Source organism: Echeneis naucrates, chromosome 23 (assembly GCF_900963305.1).
Source record: "Echeneis naucrates chromosome 23, fEcheNa1.1, whole genome shotgun sequence".
Lineage (NCBI taxonomy): Eukaryota > Metazoa > Chordata > Actinopteri > Carangiformes > Echeneidae > Echeneis > Echeneis naucrates.
The window spans coordinates 14635677-14656985 of NC_042533.1; the positions used below are offsets into that span (position 1 = coordinate 14635677).

Sequence of the window (21309 nt, forward strand, 5' to 3'; positions counted from 1 at the left end):
CTTGTGTTTATGCCTCTGAGGTGGCAGTGCATAATGTGGAGTCACTATGTGAGGTTTAGATGGTGGTTAGGCCTCAAAGTCAGGACTGAGGACTGAGGTGTGGTGGAGGAAAGACCAACAAAAGGTCATTCTGATTTTTATTTTGACTATAAAAAAATAAAAACTTAAACGTATATACAAATCTCTCAAGCATGTAACACACACATAATACTGAAAAAGCCCTGATACATGTAGAAAAACAAATTAGTCCAAAGATAACAACAAAGTAGGTCAGTCAATCACATTTGTATAATTTTTACAGCTATAGATGGTGTCAATCTTAAGTAGGTTAAGTCAGCATTATAGTCATTTCCTAATCCTTTTTTTAAGAAAAACATACATTTTCACAGTAGACTGCTTTTTGTACCAACATCAAAGAAATAGATCCTCCCATGTAACAATTCCATCACAAGTCCAAAACAAAACAAACAAGCCCAAAGTTCGAGCAGTTTGGTGCTTCCCAAGCCCTTCCCAGGCAGAACTGAGAAAAAGTTAGCTTTTCCATATTTCACATTTCTTATATGGTTTTAATTCCCTTTTGCTTGTTTTTTAGAAAGCCACCTTCTCATTATTACTTTTTTACTGCCTCTATTTCTTTCACTGGAATTGATTGTGGATAAAATATTCCCCAGATGTATTGTAGAAAAGGCATATTTAATCTCAAAAACCATTATTGCATAAAACATTCCTATTGGTTCCAACCAGCAGTCTAATAGTAGAGCAGTCCCAGAAGATGTGAAAATGATCTGCCTGCGTATTTCCACACTCCCTCCAGCATTGCCCAAATCCTGGCTGACCTTTCTGAAGTTGTGTCATACTGTGCACAGAACTACTGCGTCATACAGAGTGAATAAAATACCTTCTATTCCTCTCTACCAACAGACTTCAAAGAAAGTGTTGTTTGGAGGGGTAAAGTAAAAGTAGAGCATTCCAAAATAAACTTTCTCTGTTAGTTTGTCCAACTCAGTCACAGTGCGTGGTTCACCTTAGAGGGGGGAAAAGGGGGCGAAACATCAAGCTGTCACGCCAGGTACACAATTGCTTAGGTGTGTTTTTGTGTTGCAGTTATCCACATTTTAGCTTCGACAATAAAGAGAAACACAGCAGAGTTGAGTTGGCCAAAGCAAAGCAAAGTTCTTTATGTTTGTTTGATGGTTTTTAGAATTAAATATGTGAAATTGTTCAAATCTATAATAGGTTCATATATTACATATATTCAATATATTACATTTGGGTAAGAGTCTCAATGACACATTAGTAGTAACAGCAGTATTGGTAATATTGTAATCTTAGCTTTTTAAATGGTGGTAGTAACTAAAAGATGTACTGGGGCTTTTCTGATAACATACTACTATAATACTGAAGTAGGCAATGTTATTTTATATTTTTGGTAATTAGCCTCAGCCTCTAAATGAGAAAAGTTTTAGGTGTCACAGTGTGGGGGAGGGATCCTATTCTCTACTGTAGTCCCATGTCAGAGAGCAGCTCCCCTGTGTTGACCAACCTCCTGTCATACAGACTCAATTTTGTCCGCAGTCTCTGCTTGGCTTCATTCTCCACCACACTGAAGTCACCTGAAATGACACAACACAACAATTGATTACTTTGTAAATGATCGCAATGACTGATTCTGACCAGGTCTGATCGGGATCATACAGTAAGAGAAAGTCCTGACAAAGGCTCAAATGAGGATTACATCTGGATAATCTGTGTATCTGTGGACTATCTGTCTTTTCTCATATCCAGGTGATAAAGAACCAAGTATCTTAAAAAGCCTTACCTTGAGGACTCTCTGTGTGGTAGGCGGTGAAGCCGTTGGCCCTGCAGTCCTCACAAGCCAAACTTCCTGTCTCAGCCGCGCAGCTGCACTGCACAGGCCAACTGCTGTACAGGTCTACTGCTGCCTCACTCAGATAGGTCACCTCAGACTGGCTGCACTCAGAGGGCCCCTCCTCTGCTGGAGGAGCACAGAGGCTCTGCTGCTCATCCTGCTCCACAGGTATGGAGTACACCGGGCTCTGAAGGTTGTTTCTGGGGCTTCCATTATCCAGACTGTGGGGTTGGTCTGCAAATGGGCATGGGGGCGGAGGAAGTAGCTGGCCCAGTTTCTGAAGTACCTGAGGACACAGAATGACAGCATTTACCTTATCCACAGTTACTGAAATGGCCCCAGCAGCAGAGTGGATATACCTGCCATCATGATGCTTATGATTAAAACCTTTGAGCTCAGTGTGTTTTGTTCCAGATTATTAATGCTTACAGCCTCCATGATTGGTCTTTGCCGGTGGCGACTGGCAGTGCAGTCCAACGCCAGAGAAAGAAGGCTGAGCGCCAAGGCAGTCGGCCACTGCCCGGCCGCCTTATCCAAAAACTGCAGACAAGAGTCCACACCACCACTGTCTTCCACCTCAGAGACAAGCAAATCTCTCTGAAAGAGGAACATGACAGACAATCACATTGTATTCTACATAGTCTATTGGTTTAACTCACCGTACATTCATGTGACTTGATGGTAGTGATACTGTGAGTCATGAATCCTGATGTTTAATGAATCGCTGTCCACTATAGCAAACCTTCTACACTTATAACATATATAACTCTTTAAAAGAGCTCATCTTAACCCTCATGATGCAGGAATTCACAGGAGGTCTAGATCAGCGAGATCACAAGCTTGCAGAGATAATGAAACATTAAGGAGAAATGCAAATGTAAATAATTAAAATATCAGATTATGTAATCAATAAAAACGTGTGTGTGTGTAAAAGCTTTAAGTGGTGTGTGTAGCATATAGAGCAGGCTACATAAAAAGTTCCTACTTGTGATGACTCACCAGCAGAGTTTGTTTTGGTGAGTCCTCTATGACTCTACGTCCTGTTACTGTTTCCATGATGACCTGAAACCAAGAAAATCTGTTTAATGGGAATGAAAAAGATGCACAACTTTCATAATTTTATATTGACAGCAGCTCATTTATAAACATTTACTGTGAAAGGTGTCCCTTTGAATAAATTTTTTTTAAAATGCTTTCTTATGACATCAAAAAGTTCCAGAAGTCCAAATAGCTGGTTTTAAGGCTCAGTTTCTGAATACAGGGTGTGAGCATAACCTTTTGATACTTTCACTGTATTAATATAGAACCTAGACCCGATTCATAATCTAAGACCACAGGGAGGTCTGAACACAGGAGGACACAAACACAGCCATAGATAAAGAGTAGCTGGAGAACATTGGCAGTCTTTGATGAGTGATGACTTTCTTGCTCTAGTTTCACCCCTAATGACAATCTGATGATGTAAAAACCCAGCTGTAAATAATCGAATTGCAATCACCATTCCAAAGCTGTAAACGTCCAGGCTGAAGGAAAGCTTTCCATCTCGGATGTACTCCTCAGGGAGGTATCCCGGGTTGCTATAGAAACTTTTATTGAGAGTGATGGTACAATTTGGATTGGCTGAATAAGGACGTAGACGAGCCAACCCAAAGTTAGACAGCTTGGGCTGCTGGGCATCATCCAAGAGTATGCTATCACTGTAGAGAAAGGTCACACAGACAGTGTGTCAACTTCTGAATGTCACAGATAGTAGAGATACAACACAGATGAAAAAGATGGCAAAGAGTGGAGGTCCCAAAATACATTCAATGGTACAACCCTTTTAAAAAGAATATAATGCATTTAAGTTAACGTGAAACTAATCTAAGACTTGGACAAGTTTCTGAACATATCTGCATTTGTCCTTGGGGTGGAGCACACTTTCTGTGCATTCCAAGACTAGAGCTGGAGTGAGTTAATAGTGAAGTGAGTGTGTGTTTGGTGGTTATTACCTAGAGATGTTTCCGCAGATCACTGGACAGGGCTGGGCTGTATGGAGGTGATGCAAGGCTTTTGCAACACCCTTGATGATGGCGAGACGCTCTTGCCAAGACAGAGGGTTCTCTCCATCCTGTACAATGACAATGTACCATTTACGTTCATAGAACTGAAAGAATCAAGCCTACTTGAAAATGGATGTAAAAGCCCTCACAGGCAGGAACAACACATGACCTGTGCAGCAATTGGAAACCTGGGAAAGAGGCTAAAAAAAATGAATGCTAGTCAGCACAAACATGGAACTCTGTCACACTGTCACAGGATATCAGAACCTGCTCAAGACACAACCCGAGGTACATAATGCAAGAACAGGCACTTATAGCCAAAAGTTGGACTAAAGGCCGCACAATCCTCTGTATTTTAAGGTTATATTGAAGCAAATGTATAGTTGCATTATATTCCTTCAACTTTTTGTTTTTATAATGGTGAGAAAAACACAATAAATGACAAACATTAAGTGGCATAGAAGACATTGTGACCATAAAACACGAAGACAAAATGTAGGTAAAGTGAGAGTTAGGTATGTGTGTGTGCTTAGATGATGGACATCACACATCGTCCAAGAAGGTGTTGTTCATTAACAAAGGACAGGCAAAACAAACTCATGGCAGCTGAATCCAACAGGCAGAAGAGATTTTGTCACTATTTATTATCAATGAGATGGAAAGTGCCACTGAACATCAAAATATTACTGGGATAGTTGTCATTGCGAAAATATCACCAAAACATGCAAACACAAAACCACCGATCATATTTAAACCACAAGTGTACTTCCTGTTTTCTGATATTGAAAGAACTACCTAGAAAATGTTGGGCTATGGCTTGGAGACAAAGACACAAACAGGAACTTGCTTTACAATGACTTCATAACGGACAGATCACAGGATAAACAACTGCAATAGGCCATCAAATATCTTACCTGACAGTGTAGTTTGTCAGAAAGTGATCCATGGGGGAGGTAAGGATAGAGCAGGCAGTAATGGCCCTCATCAGAAAGACAGCCCAACAAGTCTAAGATGTTTGGATGTTGATACCTGTGTAACACATAGCAAACTAAAAATGGACAAACTGTGTCAGACACACAACGTATTCTGAATATGAGGCGTTGGCACATACAAATGATGAACTTCCATTTCTTTAGTGAAGATATCCCACAGCTTCTTCCAGGACATGTTATTTATCTGGAGAAAGATGTGGAAAAGATTTCAGTCAGCCGAAAAACACAACATTCACTTTTACTACATGCTAAAACAATTTAAATATTTAACATTAGACGGACTTGCTTCAATACATGATAACAGTTGTGTGTGTGTGTCTGTGAGCTGCTGTTGGAAGCCTCCAGTTTGGAATTTGTCTTTCAGCCATCTTCGTTTATTGAAACCAGAAGGAACCATATTTGGAGGAGAAGGTGGAACTGAGGAGAAGCGAGGGCTGGATCTGACCTGCTCTGTACTCTATCCTGACTGGGTGGTCCAGTCAATCCCACAGTTGCCACAACTCCTAATACATCCCCTTCTTTACAGTCTATTTTCCTCTAAATAAGACCATAATTTAAAAAAGCAAAAATTATGTTATATCGAAGACTTGAAACTAGAGAAAATCACCTGTTTAAAAAGCTTGACTGCAAATGTTTTATTTCCAATCTGTGCTCTGTAGACGTGAGAAAAATGACCCTCTGAGATTTTCATTTCTTCATGGAAATTTCTGGTTCCCTCTTTGATGTTTTGGAAGGTGATAAAAGGGGACTGGTTTTCTTCAGTGGACACTGAAACACAGACATATTAGTGTGACATCACACTGTCCCTCACAAAGACTCAAAATTACAGGCTGGAAACCAATCATAGTAATTCACTCAAAGCAAAACAACGCTTTATTGGTGTGTAGCATGTCTCACTTTATGTCAACTTCACTTACTGGGGCTTGAAGTTTGACTTGAAAAGCTAACCTCTGGCTGAGGCAGTTCCTAATCAGAAAAGATACAGACAGCATGGTCATTAATTCCTTTAACAGCTCATAAGTAGGCTAGGCCCCCAATAGTCTGAAGGCTGAATAGATTCAACAGTTGCACTAACCTCCATTTTAGCTCCAATGTCTGCGGCTGTGACATTGGGGCACAGCGGTAACTCTGAAAAAAAAAAAACAAACAAAAAAAAAAAACATTTCTCATGATGATCAAATCTATGTGGTTTGTTTACATCAGGCATGCACGGCCAAGAAGAACCAAGAGCGAGCTGTGTAATGTGATTTATCTTCAACTCGCACACTGCTGTGGGTTCTTCCAGCACTGTGCACCAACACAGCCAAACCCTGTGAAGACAGTAAAATCTATCATCTGTCATCCTCCTGGTAAGCCCTTTGAAATGATGTGTATTATGGTTATTGTAGTTATTATCTGTGAGCTATTTACATATGTACTACCTTAATGGTGGGAGCAGACAAACGTTTCAATGCTATGTTCCCAAACAACATCTTTTTTTCTGCACTGGTTTGTTTATACACCAAGCATCCAATCAAACTCTTTATAAAAGCAACAAAACAACGGTCTTCCCTTAATTACGTAAGAATTCATGTATAGTTACAGCCTCAAGTGACCAACAAATTGGTCCACATCATTCCAATTATCACCAAACCCTCTACAAGAAGAAAACTGAATGACTGGTAATTTGTTATGCCATCCCATTAACCTCACTGTACATCCTCCTTAACATTAAGGTGAAGATATAGCTTTGTATCAGCTGAGGCTTGGATAACCAAAATGTAATTGTATGTTTATGTATTCTTCAAGTATATTAAGTGTATTTTTAATGTATAATCATATTATTTTTATTACGTTTGAGGTACAAAATTAAGCAGTTTTATTTGTCACACGCCGAGTTACAGCGACACAGCAGTTAGAGAGATACATTATTGAGAATTATTGGAATATAGAGTACCTCATTCTCAAAGCTTGTTTTTACTATACCTTTTTTTTAATTTATTTTTATTTATTTTCCTTTTTGTTGTTGTTGTTTTGATTATTTATTACATATTTGCTCGTTTCTATGTATCTTTTTTTCTGGCATGACTCAGAGCTCCTAAACAAGAATTCCTGTGTACCCAGACAGTGTGCAAGGTGTGCAAATGGCAACTAAGTTGTTCTTCTTTTTTTATTTCTTCCTTTTTCTGCCTCTCTTTATCTAAAAATAACAGCGCCCTGCATTCAGTCAGAATCTGTGTTCATGTATTTTAATAAGTTAACAGTCATAGTCCTACTTGTTGTAGTTTGTACTTGCCTTTAGCCATTGGGAAGGGGCCTTGAGCTGAATTCTGGAAGAGCTGCAAGGCCCTGTAATGGCCCATGTCCTGCAGCACCCTTAGTAGGTCCTTCACTCTTGCATTTTGTTGGGCCCAGGTCCACAGCAGTTCCCTGCTTGGACTCCGGCCTGCAGCCTCCAAGCGCTCCAACGTGCGAACTTCCAACTGACTGGGTAGGATCCGGCTGGCTGGAGGCCGGGAAAAGTTGATAGAAAGGAGTGTGGGCACATAAATATGAACAGGTGTTCAGCCATTCTTCCATTGCCTTTACCGACATAGCCACAGCATTGCCGTTTTAAAACGAACGTGCATATAGATCAAATCAAATCAGATTCATTTATATAGAGCCAACTCATAATAAAGTCACATCAAGGAGCTTTACAGCAGGTGTAGACGGGGCGGTTAGAATGATTTAATAATGACATACAAAACAATGAGTGCTGAAGTTCTACATTCCATAGAGCTTCGTTGATCTGATGAAGGATTGTTAGTTAATGATAACTAAATGAGTGGATTCTCACCTAGTGCGCGCCATCCCAGGCTGTCCCCCCCGCTGTCCAGGATTCGGCACAGGCTGTCGACAACAATTGGGGGGACATCGTAGAGGAGAGTGGAGGTGTCCATCTGCAGTCTGCTGCCTCTGTGACACACGGCCACGGATACATCGGTGAACAGCAACTGTTGCTCAAATGCGGAAACTCCCTGCAGCTGTTTCACATGGCGTGGTGACAGATGACGTCTCCAAATCCCGTGAGTCAGTCAGACTCTGGTACAAAAAAAAAACAACAAAAAAACAAACCTACAGCCGTTAGTCAGCCAGCAACACTTCCTCCTTCCAGAATCCATCCATCTATCGATGGGGGGGGCAACTGGCTTGAGTACGGGTACTAACAATATGAAGTTCAAAATATGTACAACACTACAGCCTAGAGGCAACAAGGCTGTCATAGACAGAAGCAAGTATGTAAAGAAAATAAACGTTTGAATAAAACTCTTTCAGTTCACTGTGTTTTCTAGTAGTTCTTCTAGTTTTCTATTGCTACGTTTCAGCGCTGTTCTCCTTGGAAACGCCGGTGTGCAAGTGCAGGCGCTGTTTTCATCAGATGGAGTGACAGCGGGAGCGGCCAATCTCACGTTAGCAAGAAACGGTAGAGCCAATCGATGAGCTTGGAGTTCAAGTTTACGACTCGGTTTACTCTTGGAAAAATTCAAAGAGCATCAACGTAACAACTGCACTGGATTTTCACCTTGAACGTGGAAGATTTGCTTTATCGGTCTGAACTCCTCATAGTTCTCCATTATCATAATCTGCGCCTCTTGGCTGAAGCAATCGGACATTTTTTCTGCGGAAATGGCGTCAAATGACGCATAAACGCCCCTTTTTATGTGAACGCGCTCATCAACATGGATGTTACTTTGACTAGTAGTATTGACTTAAACCTGGTTCAGACCAGATTCAGGCCACTTTCAGCAGTGCCTCACTGTAACAATAGTTCAGAAATGCTTTGAGGTTCAAGGTGTTGACTTGGCTCCAAATTCCTCAGATCCTTAATATAGTCCAGCATCTGTGGGATAAACTGGACCAGCAAGTCCAGATTCATGGAGGCTCCACAACACAACTTCCACGTCTAATATATTGGTCCAGGTACCACAGCTCACTTTCAGAGGTCTATTCCTCAGAGGAATCCAAGTCTCAGTGCACCGGGGCTGTTCTGTAGACCTACACTATATTGTCTACATGGCTGATGAGCACATGGCAGCAGTATAAAGTCAGAGGCTCACTGTAGGTGTTAAATAAAAGCCTATGTCTGAGACGTGGATCTAGTTCACCAAGCACTCACACACAACACGTGTCATGATAACATGACACGTGTTGAGACATTGTGCCCATCTGCTCCCCCTCAAACCGTCACTGCCCCTGTTCCTATTTGCTTTGATTACTGCATGTGTGTTCTCCTCTTCCTGTGTTGGTGACATGTCTGTCTCTGAAATTCTTTCCTTGTGATCTTAATCCATTCTTTCGACCACAGTGTAAATATGACACAGGCTTCTCTTTGTATACCCATCACCAGTCAGCTGACTGGTCATCTTCCCCTTTAAATATATGATTTAGGTTATATTCCATCGCGAGAAAGGACCACAGTTCCAAACCTTTCAGAAATGTTTTCGTGTTTTGTTTTGTGATTGGCCAACCAGAAATCCTCCCAGCATTGACAGTTACACTCTGAGGCCATGCAATGTTCTACAACTCCTTGTGGAACTCTGTCCTATGATGACAGACAGACAGACATATCACATTTCTTTTCAAAAAGCTCAACATTAAGAGTTTTCCATACTTTAATTACCCAAGCAAAAAAGCATAAAATGTATTTACAATACACACATCATATACACACAGTTTGTGTTGAGATAAATAGTAGCGCAGAAACAACATGGGAGTTCATTTTGGAGGCAAGAGTAATACATTATCAATCATGTCAGATCATTTAAATTGGAAAACAGTGCAAATTAATAGTTCATTAATATATATATATATATATATATATATATATATATATATATATATATATATATATATTAAACTAGTAACATTTTGACATTAAAGACCCCAAAGCTGACAAAAATTTGATCAAAAACCCCAATCTGATCTGATAAATTGATGTTATAGTGGATCCAGGAAAAGTACAAATATATGATTCCTTTGCTGGGGACCCCATGGAGCCCCTTCAAGCACCCTTGGGGTTCCCCAGACCAATATTATGAAAACCGCTAAACTAAGCCTCATTGACACACAGCAATGCAAGCATTCATGATAATATAAAAAGGTGTCTACTGTGCCTGATAGACCTGAAAATCCCCTTGAGCTGTTGGGCACTTTGACATGAGCTTGTGTGAGGTACTTTCCTCAGATTCACCTTTAAACCAGTTTAGAGAAGCCACAGGGAGGCCCTGTATCATCTGAAAAACATGTTTTAGATACTTAAAGGCACAGAAAAAAATAACACCTTTTTCAGTGGAGGCTAGATTTGGAATATTGTCACTACTGTATCTTGCTGACAAACTACACTTTTGTTTCAAACTGCAATTTGTCAACTGCTGAGTTACCATACTGCTTCACACTTTATTAGTGTAAGTGTGTGTGCATAGTCATACACTGGCTCAACAGATGAGGAAAAAAAAAGTTTCAAAACAAAAGGTTTGATTGATGGCAAGACATATCTTATTAAAATATTCCTAATATAACAAAAGGAGTAATTTGAGCTTTTTTCTGTCCATTTTCAAATCTCTAAAACATGTTTTCTCTGATGACCATCTCAAGAGCAGCTCATCACTCACCTTATCTGGTACTACCAGCTGTTTGATCTAAACTCTGAGCTGAGCTGAATCTACACAAACCAACAACTGACCACCTCATACTAACCCACTTAAAATAACCACAAATTAACCTCTAAAGAGACTGAACTCTTTTTTATTTCTCCTTTTTAAACTTTTTTCACATTATTTTTGAGCTACAAAGCTGTTTCTGTCTTATTTCAGACACTACATTAATCATTAATTAACAACATTAATCCCTGGAGGGAAATTCTGCAAGTGATGTCTTGATTGTAATGTTTTTCCGAGATATGAATGTTTGCTGATATGTCAGCAATGCTGTTGAGTCTGTGGTCCTTTTTTCATATCCATTCATGTGAACTAGTCATTTTAGGGCTTTTAATTGTGACTTCAAACCAAGCCATGAATATTTGCTGCGACAACTCCATTCGTCTTCTTCAGGTGGAGTCTAAGCACTGTGGTCAAAGAAGGAAGGTATTAAGTCACTCAGTTATTACACAGATTACCTGTTTACTGAATTGATTGACGACATTGATGAGTATGGTACATACCTAGGGCAGGGTGGAACGGAGAACTTACATATCTGGTTCTGTAGAGAGAGAGAGAAAGAACACCCATGCTCAGAAACATTCAGTCATCAGTTACAGCTACCAAGCACTTCTTGTGTTTGATTCTTCGACAGACCCTGCCTTTGCTTTGACACCTTTTTTATGTTTTTGATGTAATAGGAAAAAAAAAGATGCTCACACTTGTGTCACTGCTTTCCTGGATTTTGCTTTGTATAAAATCATGATTTTTGTCCAATATTAATACCTGAGCGATAAAAAGACCTATACATGCAAGTGATATTTGTGATTCATAAGTGTGTTCAGGTAGACATAGCAATCTGGTAGTGTAATATATTACAGTGCTGTATTTATTTCTTACTACGCTGAATGATGACATCGTGGGTAAACCTTGGACAACCTGATATATCAGTGCTGTAAATAGCGATGGTCGTGTCAGTATGAAAGAGAGAGTCAGACACAAACCCCATGAGTAAACTTTGGTCTTCCCCATGTGCGTCACCCTGCAGGCGAAGCGGTGTCCTTTGTTCGGAGTGAATGGTGCGTGTTTGGTAAGATGGTAGCTCCAGTTCTCCTCGAAGGCCAAATCAGTCTGTTTGGTTTCAGGGATCACCGTGTCGCCACTGAGCAGGTCAATGGAGATTGCTGGAGGGTGGAAGCCGCTCGCGTGACAGATGAGGGTGTTCGGTTTGCCGTAAAATCCGGGATCACGGCTGTACACCTGAACCTTAGGAGGAACTACACAAAGAGAAAGAAGCTAATGAAGACATGAACTCAAATATAGTCTGCTTTCAGTCGATTGTTGGTTAGAAGCCAGAGGCCATGCCTGTCTTTAAACGGAGAACCTGCCGTGACGCAGCGCCATTCGCAAATCTCTCAGTGTATATAGAATACGGTGGTTCACTTACGCTCTCTGGCTGCTGAGAAGCCGACGACGACAATCAAACTCAGGAAAACGGTGAACTGCCACATCTCCATGGTTGGATGTCTTTGTTTGAAGAAAACAAGACGTCAAGACGTCTTCAGATCACAAATCGAAAGCAAATGTGTGTGTTATTGTCACGGCTGCTTCCTGGACGGGTTTGGTGGGCGGTTCTTCAGGCGGTGAAACGGGCAGCCGCGATGGGACCGTTTTAGCCCAGCCAACTGAAAAGATCCCCGGGTTGACAAAGATTATAATACCGCCCATTGAGATTTTATGCCCAATTGGAGAAGCTAACGCTGCTGCTAAGGAAAAATCACTCCGACATGTTGCTCAGTGGCGCATTTGAACTCGATCTGCAAGCGTTCATTCTTCATTCCCATCAGCGTTATCTATCGACGCCCATGTTGTCTTTACATAAGTGTACTGACGGGATGCCTGAAACTTTTGTCTTTTAAATTGAAAATGTCATGCTTACCTTCACCTAATCTCAGCTGTAGAAGGAAAGGTGTAACTATAAAAGCTTATTTGTATTTGTAAGCATATTTGTAGTCATCTAATTGAAAACGATTTTAGTAAATATAGAATACAGAGTATATACAGCCCTTTGCTGAGCCCGTTTGTTTGCTTCTGCCCCAGTATTATCTTATTTCCACTGTCCATATATTGAAAGTTAGGTTGTAGATCCGCATCTGGACCAATATTGGTACATACTCATCTTCTAACTTTATCAATATTCATCAATATGATATGGGCCAAACGCAGGCTGAGGACCGGCCAGCTGGACAATTAGTATTGCCATCACCTAATATCCAGAGAGAAATTGGCTTGATTCTACATGTTTTGTTTTTCTACGTTTTACCCAAATTATAAATGTACTGTACCTTTCACAGTATATGAGAAATTACACCTCACATCCTTTATAAGGCAGATATGGGATCAGTATTAGATCACCCAGTGGCACCATCACACTTGCAATGCATTGAGGAAGGTAACATTTGAGGGACTCACTTGTCTACACAATTATTTAAAAAAGCAAGCCCTTAAATGCTAGATTGATCAAGATCTCGACAGTAATTGCGCTGTAGATGTTGGCATTTGAATGAATTAGACATCAACACTTTTTAAAAGATTTTATTTAGAGGAAGGAATTTACAAATGTCTGTGGAGTGGCAAACAGAAATTACTTAACACATTTTTATTTATGCTATATCGCAATAATGTATCAATCTGATTTATTACAAATTGAGAGTATGACTTAGGTAGAGAAAAACCTGTAAAGTCATCATTTGCATCTGTGCAATGCAAAATATTACAAATGTTTCATTACTTCAGCATCATATACATAATTTAATTATCAAAGGAAAATAAGGTGCCAACACTCTAAGAAATATACTTGTAAATTACATGAAAAAAAAAAAAAAAAAAAAAGAAGAAGAAAATGACCTGCAGCCCATGTTTGCTGTCTTAAATGTTACTTAACATTTACATTCCCCCGGGTTAGATATTGCTATTATGGTAAAGTGAGAAATTTAGAAGTAAATGTGATCTTGATCTTGATTGAAGATGTGAAGAATAATTTCTGCTGGAGCTGAGGCCAAAACATCAGGAAATACACTGGGGAGAGAAAATGACATTATAGCATCTTCAACAAATCAGCATCTACTGTGGTAAAATCCAACACGACCCCCCCTCTCACAGTGCATGGAGGAGTAGCTGTACAGCGAAGACATAACTTACCAAACTGGGCATTCGTTGACATTTACATGTTTGGCTCTGTAACAACAAAGACAAAAACAAGGTTTGAATTTAATTTTTAATGGCTCTAAATCTTGCCTCCACGTTCATTAACATTTTTGACATTGCTTTTCTTGACCTGCCACATGATACCTATAATTGCTGCAGACCTACAAGGAAGTATTTTTTCTTGAATCATGGTGATAACACTGGAACTGTATTCACCCTTTTGAGGGCATTTGAGTAACCCGTCACATCTATGCGCTTTCTATGTATTCTAAAGAGTGAAATTGTTCTTATCCCTGTCTTTGTTGCCTAATTTGGCTGTATCTCATGCTGATACGATCTTTGTTTCCTTGCTGATTTCAACTCACCCCAGGCATAGTCTTTCCTCATATTCCTGTGAGTGACTCTGCAGGTGTACTTCTGTCCATCTGAGGGTGTGAAAGACACACTCTTGGTCAGATGGAAGTGCCAGTCCTGTTCGAAGGCCAGGTCTGTCAGCTTGGTATTAGGGATCACCACTTCATCCTTCAGCAGCTCGATGGTGATGTCAGGAGGGTGGAATCCGCTCACATGGCAGATCAGAGTGTTTTCCTTCCCATACTCTCCTGGTTGATAGCTGTACACCTGAACCTTGGGTGGGCCTAAAAAAATAAAAAATAAAAAATACATGAATAGGGAAATTACATCAAGCCATTTTAACTGATGCAACTTCTTGGATAAAACTAAATAAAACAAACAAACGAAAAAAGACGTACATTAAAATATAGATTTTTTTACTTTATACTTGTTTTGAAACAGCTTTATTTTACCTGCTTGTTCGAACTAAAAAATAATGAATTTGCACATTTAAACAAAAGTGAAACTGTTGCACAAACACAGAGAGTGTCCTCCCCGTTTAACATCAGGTGACAGAATAATAGTTTAATTGCTCCTTTGTGACTGTTTAAACATTTATGTCACTGAGACTTTATAGGTTGATCCTGAGTCAATGTTTATCACACTGTTGCCAAAGGAGGGCGCTGTCACAGGAGAGATGACATTACAGGAAATCGAAACAAAATAATAAGGGGAGTTCCACCAAATGAAAAAAAAAAAAAAAAACAAAAAACCCAGCACGTTTTATTTCGTTTTTCTCACAAAATTTCAGAATGTTTGTCTTACATTGTAAATACTGTTCAGAAAAATAAAGCTTAATCATTCATCCATAAACAAATCTTTGTTAAAGACAAGACTTCAGCTATTCTTCGTTAAACTGGATTAGAAATCAGTGCAATTAGTGGAAAATCAGTACTTACTTTCTTTGGCGTTCACTGCGCTGTAAGCAGCTGCCACGATAAAAAGACACAGCAGCGAATTCATTGTTGATGAACTTTTTGTTTGTGAGGTGCTCGGTTAGACGTATCTCCGTCGCAGTCCGTGAGCAAAGCTAAAGTGAAAGTATGAGGGAGCAGCTCTAAATCGAGGGCGCTAGGCCCGCCCACTGCCTGACGCCAGCCAATCGTTAATTTCCGTTACGGTGTAACTGGGTAAAACATGGCCAAATAGGTTTGGCTCCCAGTGCAATGGGGACGATTTTTGGTATTTCCCTGAATCTCCAGCATTTCTCAGAAACCACAGAAAGACCTGTGCGATCAGGCTCGGAATTCATTCATTTGTGATCAACACCCCCACGGCTGGGTGGTCCATTCAGCCCCTACAGTTTATTAGTATCATGGCCCACTGTCTGTCGCCCTTATGATTGTTTTGACCTTCCCACCCTCTCTTTTTCTTCTCCAGCTTCTTCCTGTGGTGTGCTCTTCTGTTTATGTCATTGTGTCTCTCTCGTGATTTTGTTCTATAGATAGATGGATAGATTTACTTTATTGATCCCAAGCTAGAAAATTATTGTGTTACAGCAGCAAGTTATCAGTTTATGATTATTACTGATACATACATCAGTCAGAATTGATTGTTCGTTTTTGCATTGGCTTTCTATTTCTTTTACCATGTATTGTATAAACACACAGAGCAGCTGACCAGGGAAGACAACCGTCATGGTGTATCGTATACTCTGTATACTCCTCCTCATAACTCTTGTATATAGTCTATTTCTGCCTAATTTTCTATATTGAAAATTTTTGCACTACTTCTTTATTTAAAGTTCCTTTATCTCAATAATTATGTCAGTACTAGAGAGGATTGTTAAACTGGAGTCAAATTCCCGTAGCATGCTCACATGTTGGAAATTACCAATCATTTTGTATTCATGTTATCGTCTGTTGTTTATGTTTCTTTCACCTATTGGAGTTTGAGTAACCTTTCTGTATGAGAGTGCTCACTGAATGATCCCTTGAGCGAGAATGCAAAAAGGCACGCAATTGGGAAGTAAGTGCCCTTTCTAAGCCATTTTTTTGTATTTTAATATTGTATCCATGTTTGCTGATGTCAGTGGAGTGAGCCATAACAGCAGAGTGGTAATACTAGAAACTGAAACCAAATTGAACCTGATGACGGGGAATTCCAGCAAATCAAAAACAAGTCAGACATGTTTTTATATTCTTAGTCCTTCAAACATTGTACTTTGAAGTAACTTCTGCTCTTTTAGCAATATTCATTCATTTTTCTCCCCAAATGTTTGTCTTGTATCTATGCACTGTACTGTAGTCTTTTTTTCCAATCTGCCTGGCTAAAACTACTTTCTCTCTCCTCAGACTGACTGTATTCAGGGCAATTCCTGTTTATTGTTCTGTTTATTCATCATGTGTCAATGACTCATCAGTCTGAGAGTCTTTTTTTTAATACTTTAATCCTAGTTGAACATGTTATATTTGTATTTTAATACCCTGGATGTATTTGCATTTTGATCTGCACTGTGGACTGTCAATTAACTAAATAATTGGATCTTAAATTGGTTTTTGACACTTAGAAAAACAGTTTTTCTTTTATGACTATCATTATTACTCAGCAGGAAAGTTGTGTTATACTTCATAATGCAGTATTATTAAGTATAATTTTATATAGACTAATAAATTCTATATAAATTTTATAGAACCAGACACATTGCTGTTGTGATGACTCTGTTGAGACTGAATGAATGAGCTGTATTCCTGTCTATATGTAGCTTCACTGTTTCCTGCTGTTTTTGATATATTTATTCAATTCTAGACATTGTACATGAACACATTCAATAATGGCTGTTGGAAAAAGAAGTATATTTCAACTTAATAAGCATGAGGTGCTTTTAGTGATAAGTTACCTTAATTCCAACAGGGGTCAAATACTTTCCAGCCACTCTGGGGACAGGAGCTCTGGGACCTGGGGGCAAGTGTGATGAGCCCTAAAGCATTAACAAGCGTTAGGAGCCCTTTCCTCAAGGTACCCATATGTTCTGAGGTTGTGTTGTGCGGGAGGGGAAATACAGGGCAGAGTTTCAAATACATGCCAAGCCTTCCTGCTGGACTGGAAGCTGCCAATCAGAAGTGGAGAAGGGCGAGGCTTCATAGGTGAGGTCACCTGAGGACAACAAAAAGAATCAGGAGCTCGGCCTCTGGAGGTACCTCACTAGATTGGAATGGTTTTTGGCCACGTGTAGTTTTAGTGGTTGTGAACCGCATACTTAATTTGATGAGTGAAAAAACAAACAAAGAAAACAAAAAGGTTCAAAGACAACGTCATCTTGATATAGCTGACATTGCCTGCGCCCATCAGCTTGTTGGTCTAGGCCAAAGGTGTCCTAACTTTTTTGACAGATTGGATGAGGTGAACATGCGTGAGAGCCAACCATTCTGCCTGACATTCTTTGAGCCATTAAAATTAAATGCAAATTAGCTATTTTATGCAAATGTTATTGCAAACGACATGACATGTATGACAAATCTAAACAAGTCTTACCAAAATCACTCTGCCTTTAATATCTGAAGGCCATATAAGATGAAATAAAATCTGTCTTGAGAAAAAAAATACAGGAAGCTGAAATATATCTCAGGTTCATTTTTAATATTACATATTGTTGGCAATTAATGTTGTCCATCAACTTTTAAGTTGAGGACATATGAATAGGAACATAACACCAACATTCATCTCATTAAAAAGGGCAAAACTGTTGCATAAGTGCATGGTGTGTATATGTGTGTGTGGCTGGAGTGTGAGGGCCGGGTGAAAAAGAGGGAGAGCGGGGTGGTGGAAAGTGTACATAGATGAGACTGGGAGAGAGAGAGTTACAGAGATGGAAAGGTCTCTTAATCTTTTTCAGTAATATGAATAAATCTTTTTTCAAGTCATTTGTTCATTTCGTTCATTGGAACCAGTGTGTCATTTGAGTAATGACTTAAAAAGCACAGCTTTCATACACTGAAGAGTGACATAGTTTTCTTCACTTGGCATATAATACACAAGTTTGCTTTTGTTAAACTATTGAGCACCCTTTTTGGGCCATAGCCTTCTGAAGATGATATTACTGATTACTTCATTTGCGCCCTGCCTATCAGTTAAATATTCTCATTCTATGATGGCTATTCACTTTAGCCTACCTGGTCATTGAAGAGCCACAGTGTATGAATTTGTTCCAACGGAAAGGCTAATTAAACATCCATCCCATAGCTACATAGCTAAAGTTAACTTTCGTGCTAATGTCAGATAGCTCCTCTCACCAGTAATAACAGCATTGGCCATGATACTGCTGTAACCACATGAATAATGAATGAAAGATCCATGGACCCATAGTTATGAGTCTTAAAAGAATCAGTAATTTCTACACAGAGCCTGCTGTTACTTCCACAGCTTTGTAGTTCCTTGTAGTTACGGCTATGTAGTATGGAATAGCTGGTTAAAAAGCTAAGTCTCGTTTCACCTTAGCTTGGCTCATTGACGCTGGTTACTAGCAGTCCCGGCTAATTTCGCACACACAGAAGAGGAGAGGAGGTGTAGTTGAACGCATGGACCGGGGCTTTATTCACAACAACATGGCTACATGCTGACTACGTCACACACTGCCCACAAGGCCACCTCCTAAAAGGGGAATGTTCAGGCCAGTGCGGTAGAAAGACCCGCTCATTAACGAACTTGAGCCTGTGGCGCGCATGCGCAGACAAGGGAAGAAATAACAAATCACTCACTGAGGGTTTACCAAAACATGAAGTGACATTATGCCACGTGCCCAAATATATTTATAGGGCAGCTACATGGCACTGCTGGCACCTTTTTGATTGATTTCTCTAGCATCTGGTTCTAACTAGACAGTTACAACCTAAACAAGTCTTTCAAGTCATTAATAAATTGGTGGGTCATTACTAAACATTACTAAACACATCTTAAAATATGTATGTATTGAAAAACAGACACAAAACGTAATGAACACAAGATAATGCAAAAATTAAACAAATGATATGAAAAATAAAACGAAGCTGCTCAGTCGTAGCAACTGAATTCCAGAATGATTGTGCCGTATAAAAACGGGTGCAACACTCACGAACCTTCAGTCCGCCGAGACCTCCAGAGAGGTGACTGTCAATGACTGGTGTAGCAGCTAGCTAGCTAAATTTAGCTTAGCATTAACATCTTTGCTAACCATGAAGAAAGTTGTGACTTTGTTGGGATTTTCTTATTATATTTTTTAGTACACACCAGTTTTTTTTAATGTTTGGATCTGGTGGTCTTGGACAGGTGTTGCAGGCTTAGGGAGCAGTCCGGTTCCCTGGTAGTGGTTTTTTACTTCACGATGCAGTTTAACAAAAGCATAACACCAAATAGAGGCAAGTGGGATAAGGTGTGAAAGATACATTATATCAGTCATTCAAATTTAACATAAGAGGGAGCAGCGAAATAATAAAATAAGTTAGAATTTGGAAAATCAGAAGACGGGAAAGGTCCAGGCTTAATTTCTTGGTATACTTGTTTTTTGTCTTTTTTTTTATCATTTTAAGTGATGAAAATAATAACTTAAATTCATTAATAAAACAAGGGAAGGAAGGCTCAGAGTTCCTCCATTTTGCAAAATGGATATGATATTTACCCAACAGAATGAGAATGTTGATAGTGTCTGAAACTGACAAGGTTAAGGTTAATCCAAAAGCTGCCTCGCTAAACTGAAATCCAGCCTTGTGATACAGGCCTCAGGAGGTGGTGTTCTCTGAACAAGCCCATGTGCCAATATTGAATCATACAGTAGGAGTCTGGACACGTGTGGAAATTTTGGGGCAGATTGGATGATGTATGCGCTTGTTGTGAGGAATTCCTTGCTTATCAAATCAAATCCAATTAATTTATATAGTGTGAAATTATAACAGATTTGAATCAAGGCACTTTACACATAGAGCAGGTCTAGACAAAACTCTTTATGGAATTGTTAAAGAGATCTAACATATCCCTCCAAGAGCAAGCACTTGATCACAGTGGGAAAGAAAAACTTCCTTCTAGAGGCAGAAACTTAGGGCAGAAACTCTGCCTCAAATGGTCGGGTTGAGAGAGGAGCAGAGAATGTTAAAGACATGAGAGCAACCTTTAAGGAGAGGAAGGGGGATTCGGTAGAGGGCTGGTAACTCAGTGAAATTGGTGCCACACTAGTGAATGTGAAGTCATTTGGATTAAAATTGTAGGACTACTTTTATCTATGAGGCATGGTTCATGGAGAGTGACTTCTTGTGTCCAGCAGGCGGCGCTCTACGTCTGATTAATCATTAATACATCTACGTATTCAGCGGATTTCTGCCTGTGCTGACCTGTCTTAAGTCCTTCACCAGCCATATTCCACACATTTTAGCAGTTTTAAAATAAAGACTAACCCTTCACAACTACATTGTGAAATGCTTTGTTGCATCAGACCCATACAAAAACATCTCACATATGCAGGATCAACTTTTTTTCATAGACCTGACTAAGAATCTCCACTGCGAAACAACATTGCTATTCTTTAAAGCACAATGATGATGTTGTGGACTTTGTTGTGCTCACTGACCATTTAGGGGCAAGTATTTATGTTAGCACTGACGAAAGAATACAGAGTACGAATGCTAAACTATATTTTGCAACCTCACAAACATGCTGTTAGATTGATATCTAACAGCCCAGTCTAAATTAGCACAATTATGATATGATTACAATCAGCATATAAAATACCAGTAAATTGCCTGCCCTTTATATTAACAGCTCACATACAATACAGTCACCACATTGTTGTTTACCTATACAATAATTTGTTATTATATAATAATATAATTTATGCATTACTTCAGGTTCTTAGCCCACGGTTTGTTGTGATTTGTGTAGCTATGTAAACCCAAAAGTGATACTGCAAATTTTAATGTCAAATTAGCAAATCATAGCCCCTCCCCCTTGTGTTGTTTAGACAGTAGCAATGCATCATATATATATATATATATATATATATATATATATATATATATATAAATGTCGATAAATGTCGTTAACGACAGTTATACATACGTTGGAATAAAAATTCCAGGATTGTTGCTTACATTTTTGCGTTGCGCCCGCCCCTTTATTGTCAAAGAGGCTGGCTGGAAGATGTTGCTACGCTGCGTTACGTAGCAGACGTCATTTGACGTTGA

The 21309-nt window shown here is 39.5% G+C and overlaps 3 protein-coding genes across 3 annotated transcripts; all 3 read right to left on the minus strand.

Annotated features, from left to right (window-relative positions):
* Positions 1-124: 124 nt before the first annotated feature.
* Positions 125-8544, minus strand: irak3 (interleukin-1 receptor-associated kinase 3). The gene is made up of 14 exons (XM_029495511.1): positions 8449-8544; positions 7723-7967; positions 7180-7389; positions 5980-6032; positions 5822-5870; positions 5512-5672; positions 5024-5088; positions 4827-4941; positions 3862-3980; positions 3369-3567; positions 2870-2932; positions 2300-2467; positions 1820-2156; positions 125-1613 (listed from the first exon to the last, which is right to left on the minus strand). Exons 2-14 carry the CDS (start codon positions 7823-7825, stop codon positions 1498-1500), a joined length of 1758 nt encoding a protein of 585 aa, XP_029351371.1. The 5' UTR covers positions 7826-7967; positions 8449-8544; the 3' UTR covers positions 125-1497.
* Positions 8545-9520: 976 nt separating this feature from the next.
* LOC115036807 (beta-2-microglobulin-like) lies at positions 9521-12198 on the minus strand. Its single transcript, XM_029495163.1, has 4 exons — positions 12009-12198; positions 11566-11838; positions 11086-11123; positions 9521-10989 (listed from the first exon to the last, which is right to left on the minus strand). The coding sequence occupies exons 1-3, from the start codon at positions 12076-12078 to the stop codon at positions 11110-11112; spliced, it is 357 nt and encodes a 118-aa protein (XP_029351023.1). The 5' UTR covers positions 12079-12198; the 3' UTR covers positions 9521-10989; positions 11086-11109.
* A 942-nt stretch (positions 12199-13140) lies between these two features.
* LOC115036558 (beta-2-microglobulin-like) lies at positions 13141-15191 on the minus strand. The gene is made up of 4 exons (XM_029494768.1): positions 15061-15191; positions 14134-14406; positions 13763-13798; positions 13141-13639 (listed from the first exon to the last, which is right to left on the minus strand). The coding sequence occupies exons 1-3, from the start codon at positions 15122-15124 to the stop codon at positions 13785-13787; spliced, it is 351 nt and encodes a 116-aa protein (XP_029350628.1). The 5' UTR covers positions 15125-15191; the 3' UTR covers positions 13141-13639; positions 13763-13784.
* Between the last annotated feature and the right edge of the window lie 6118 nt (positions 15192-21309).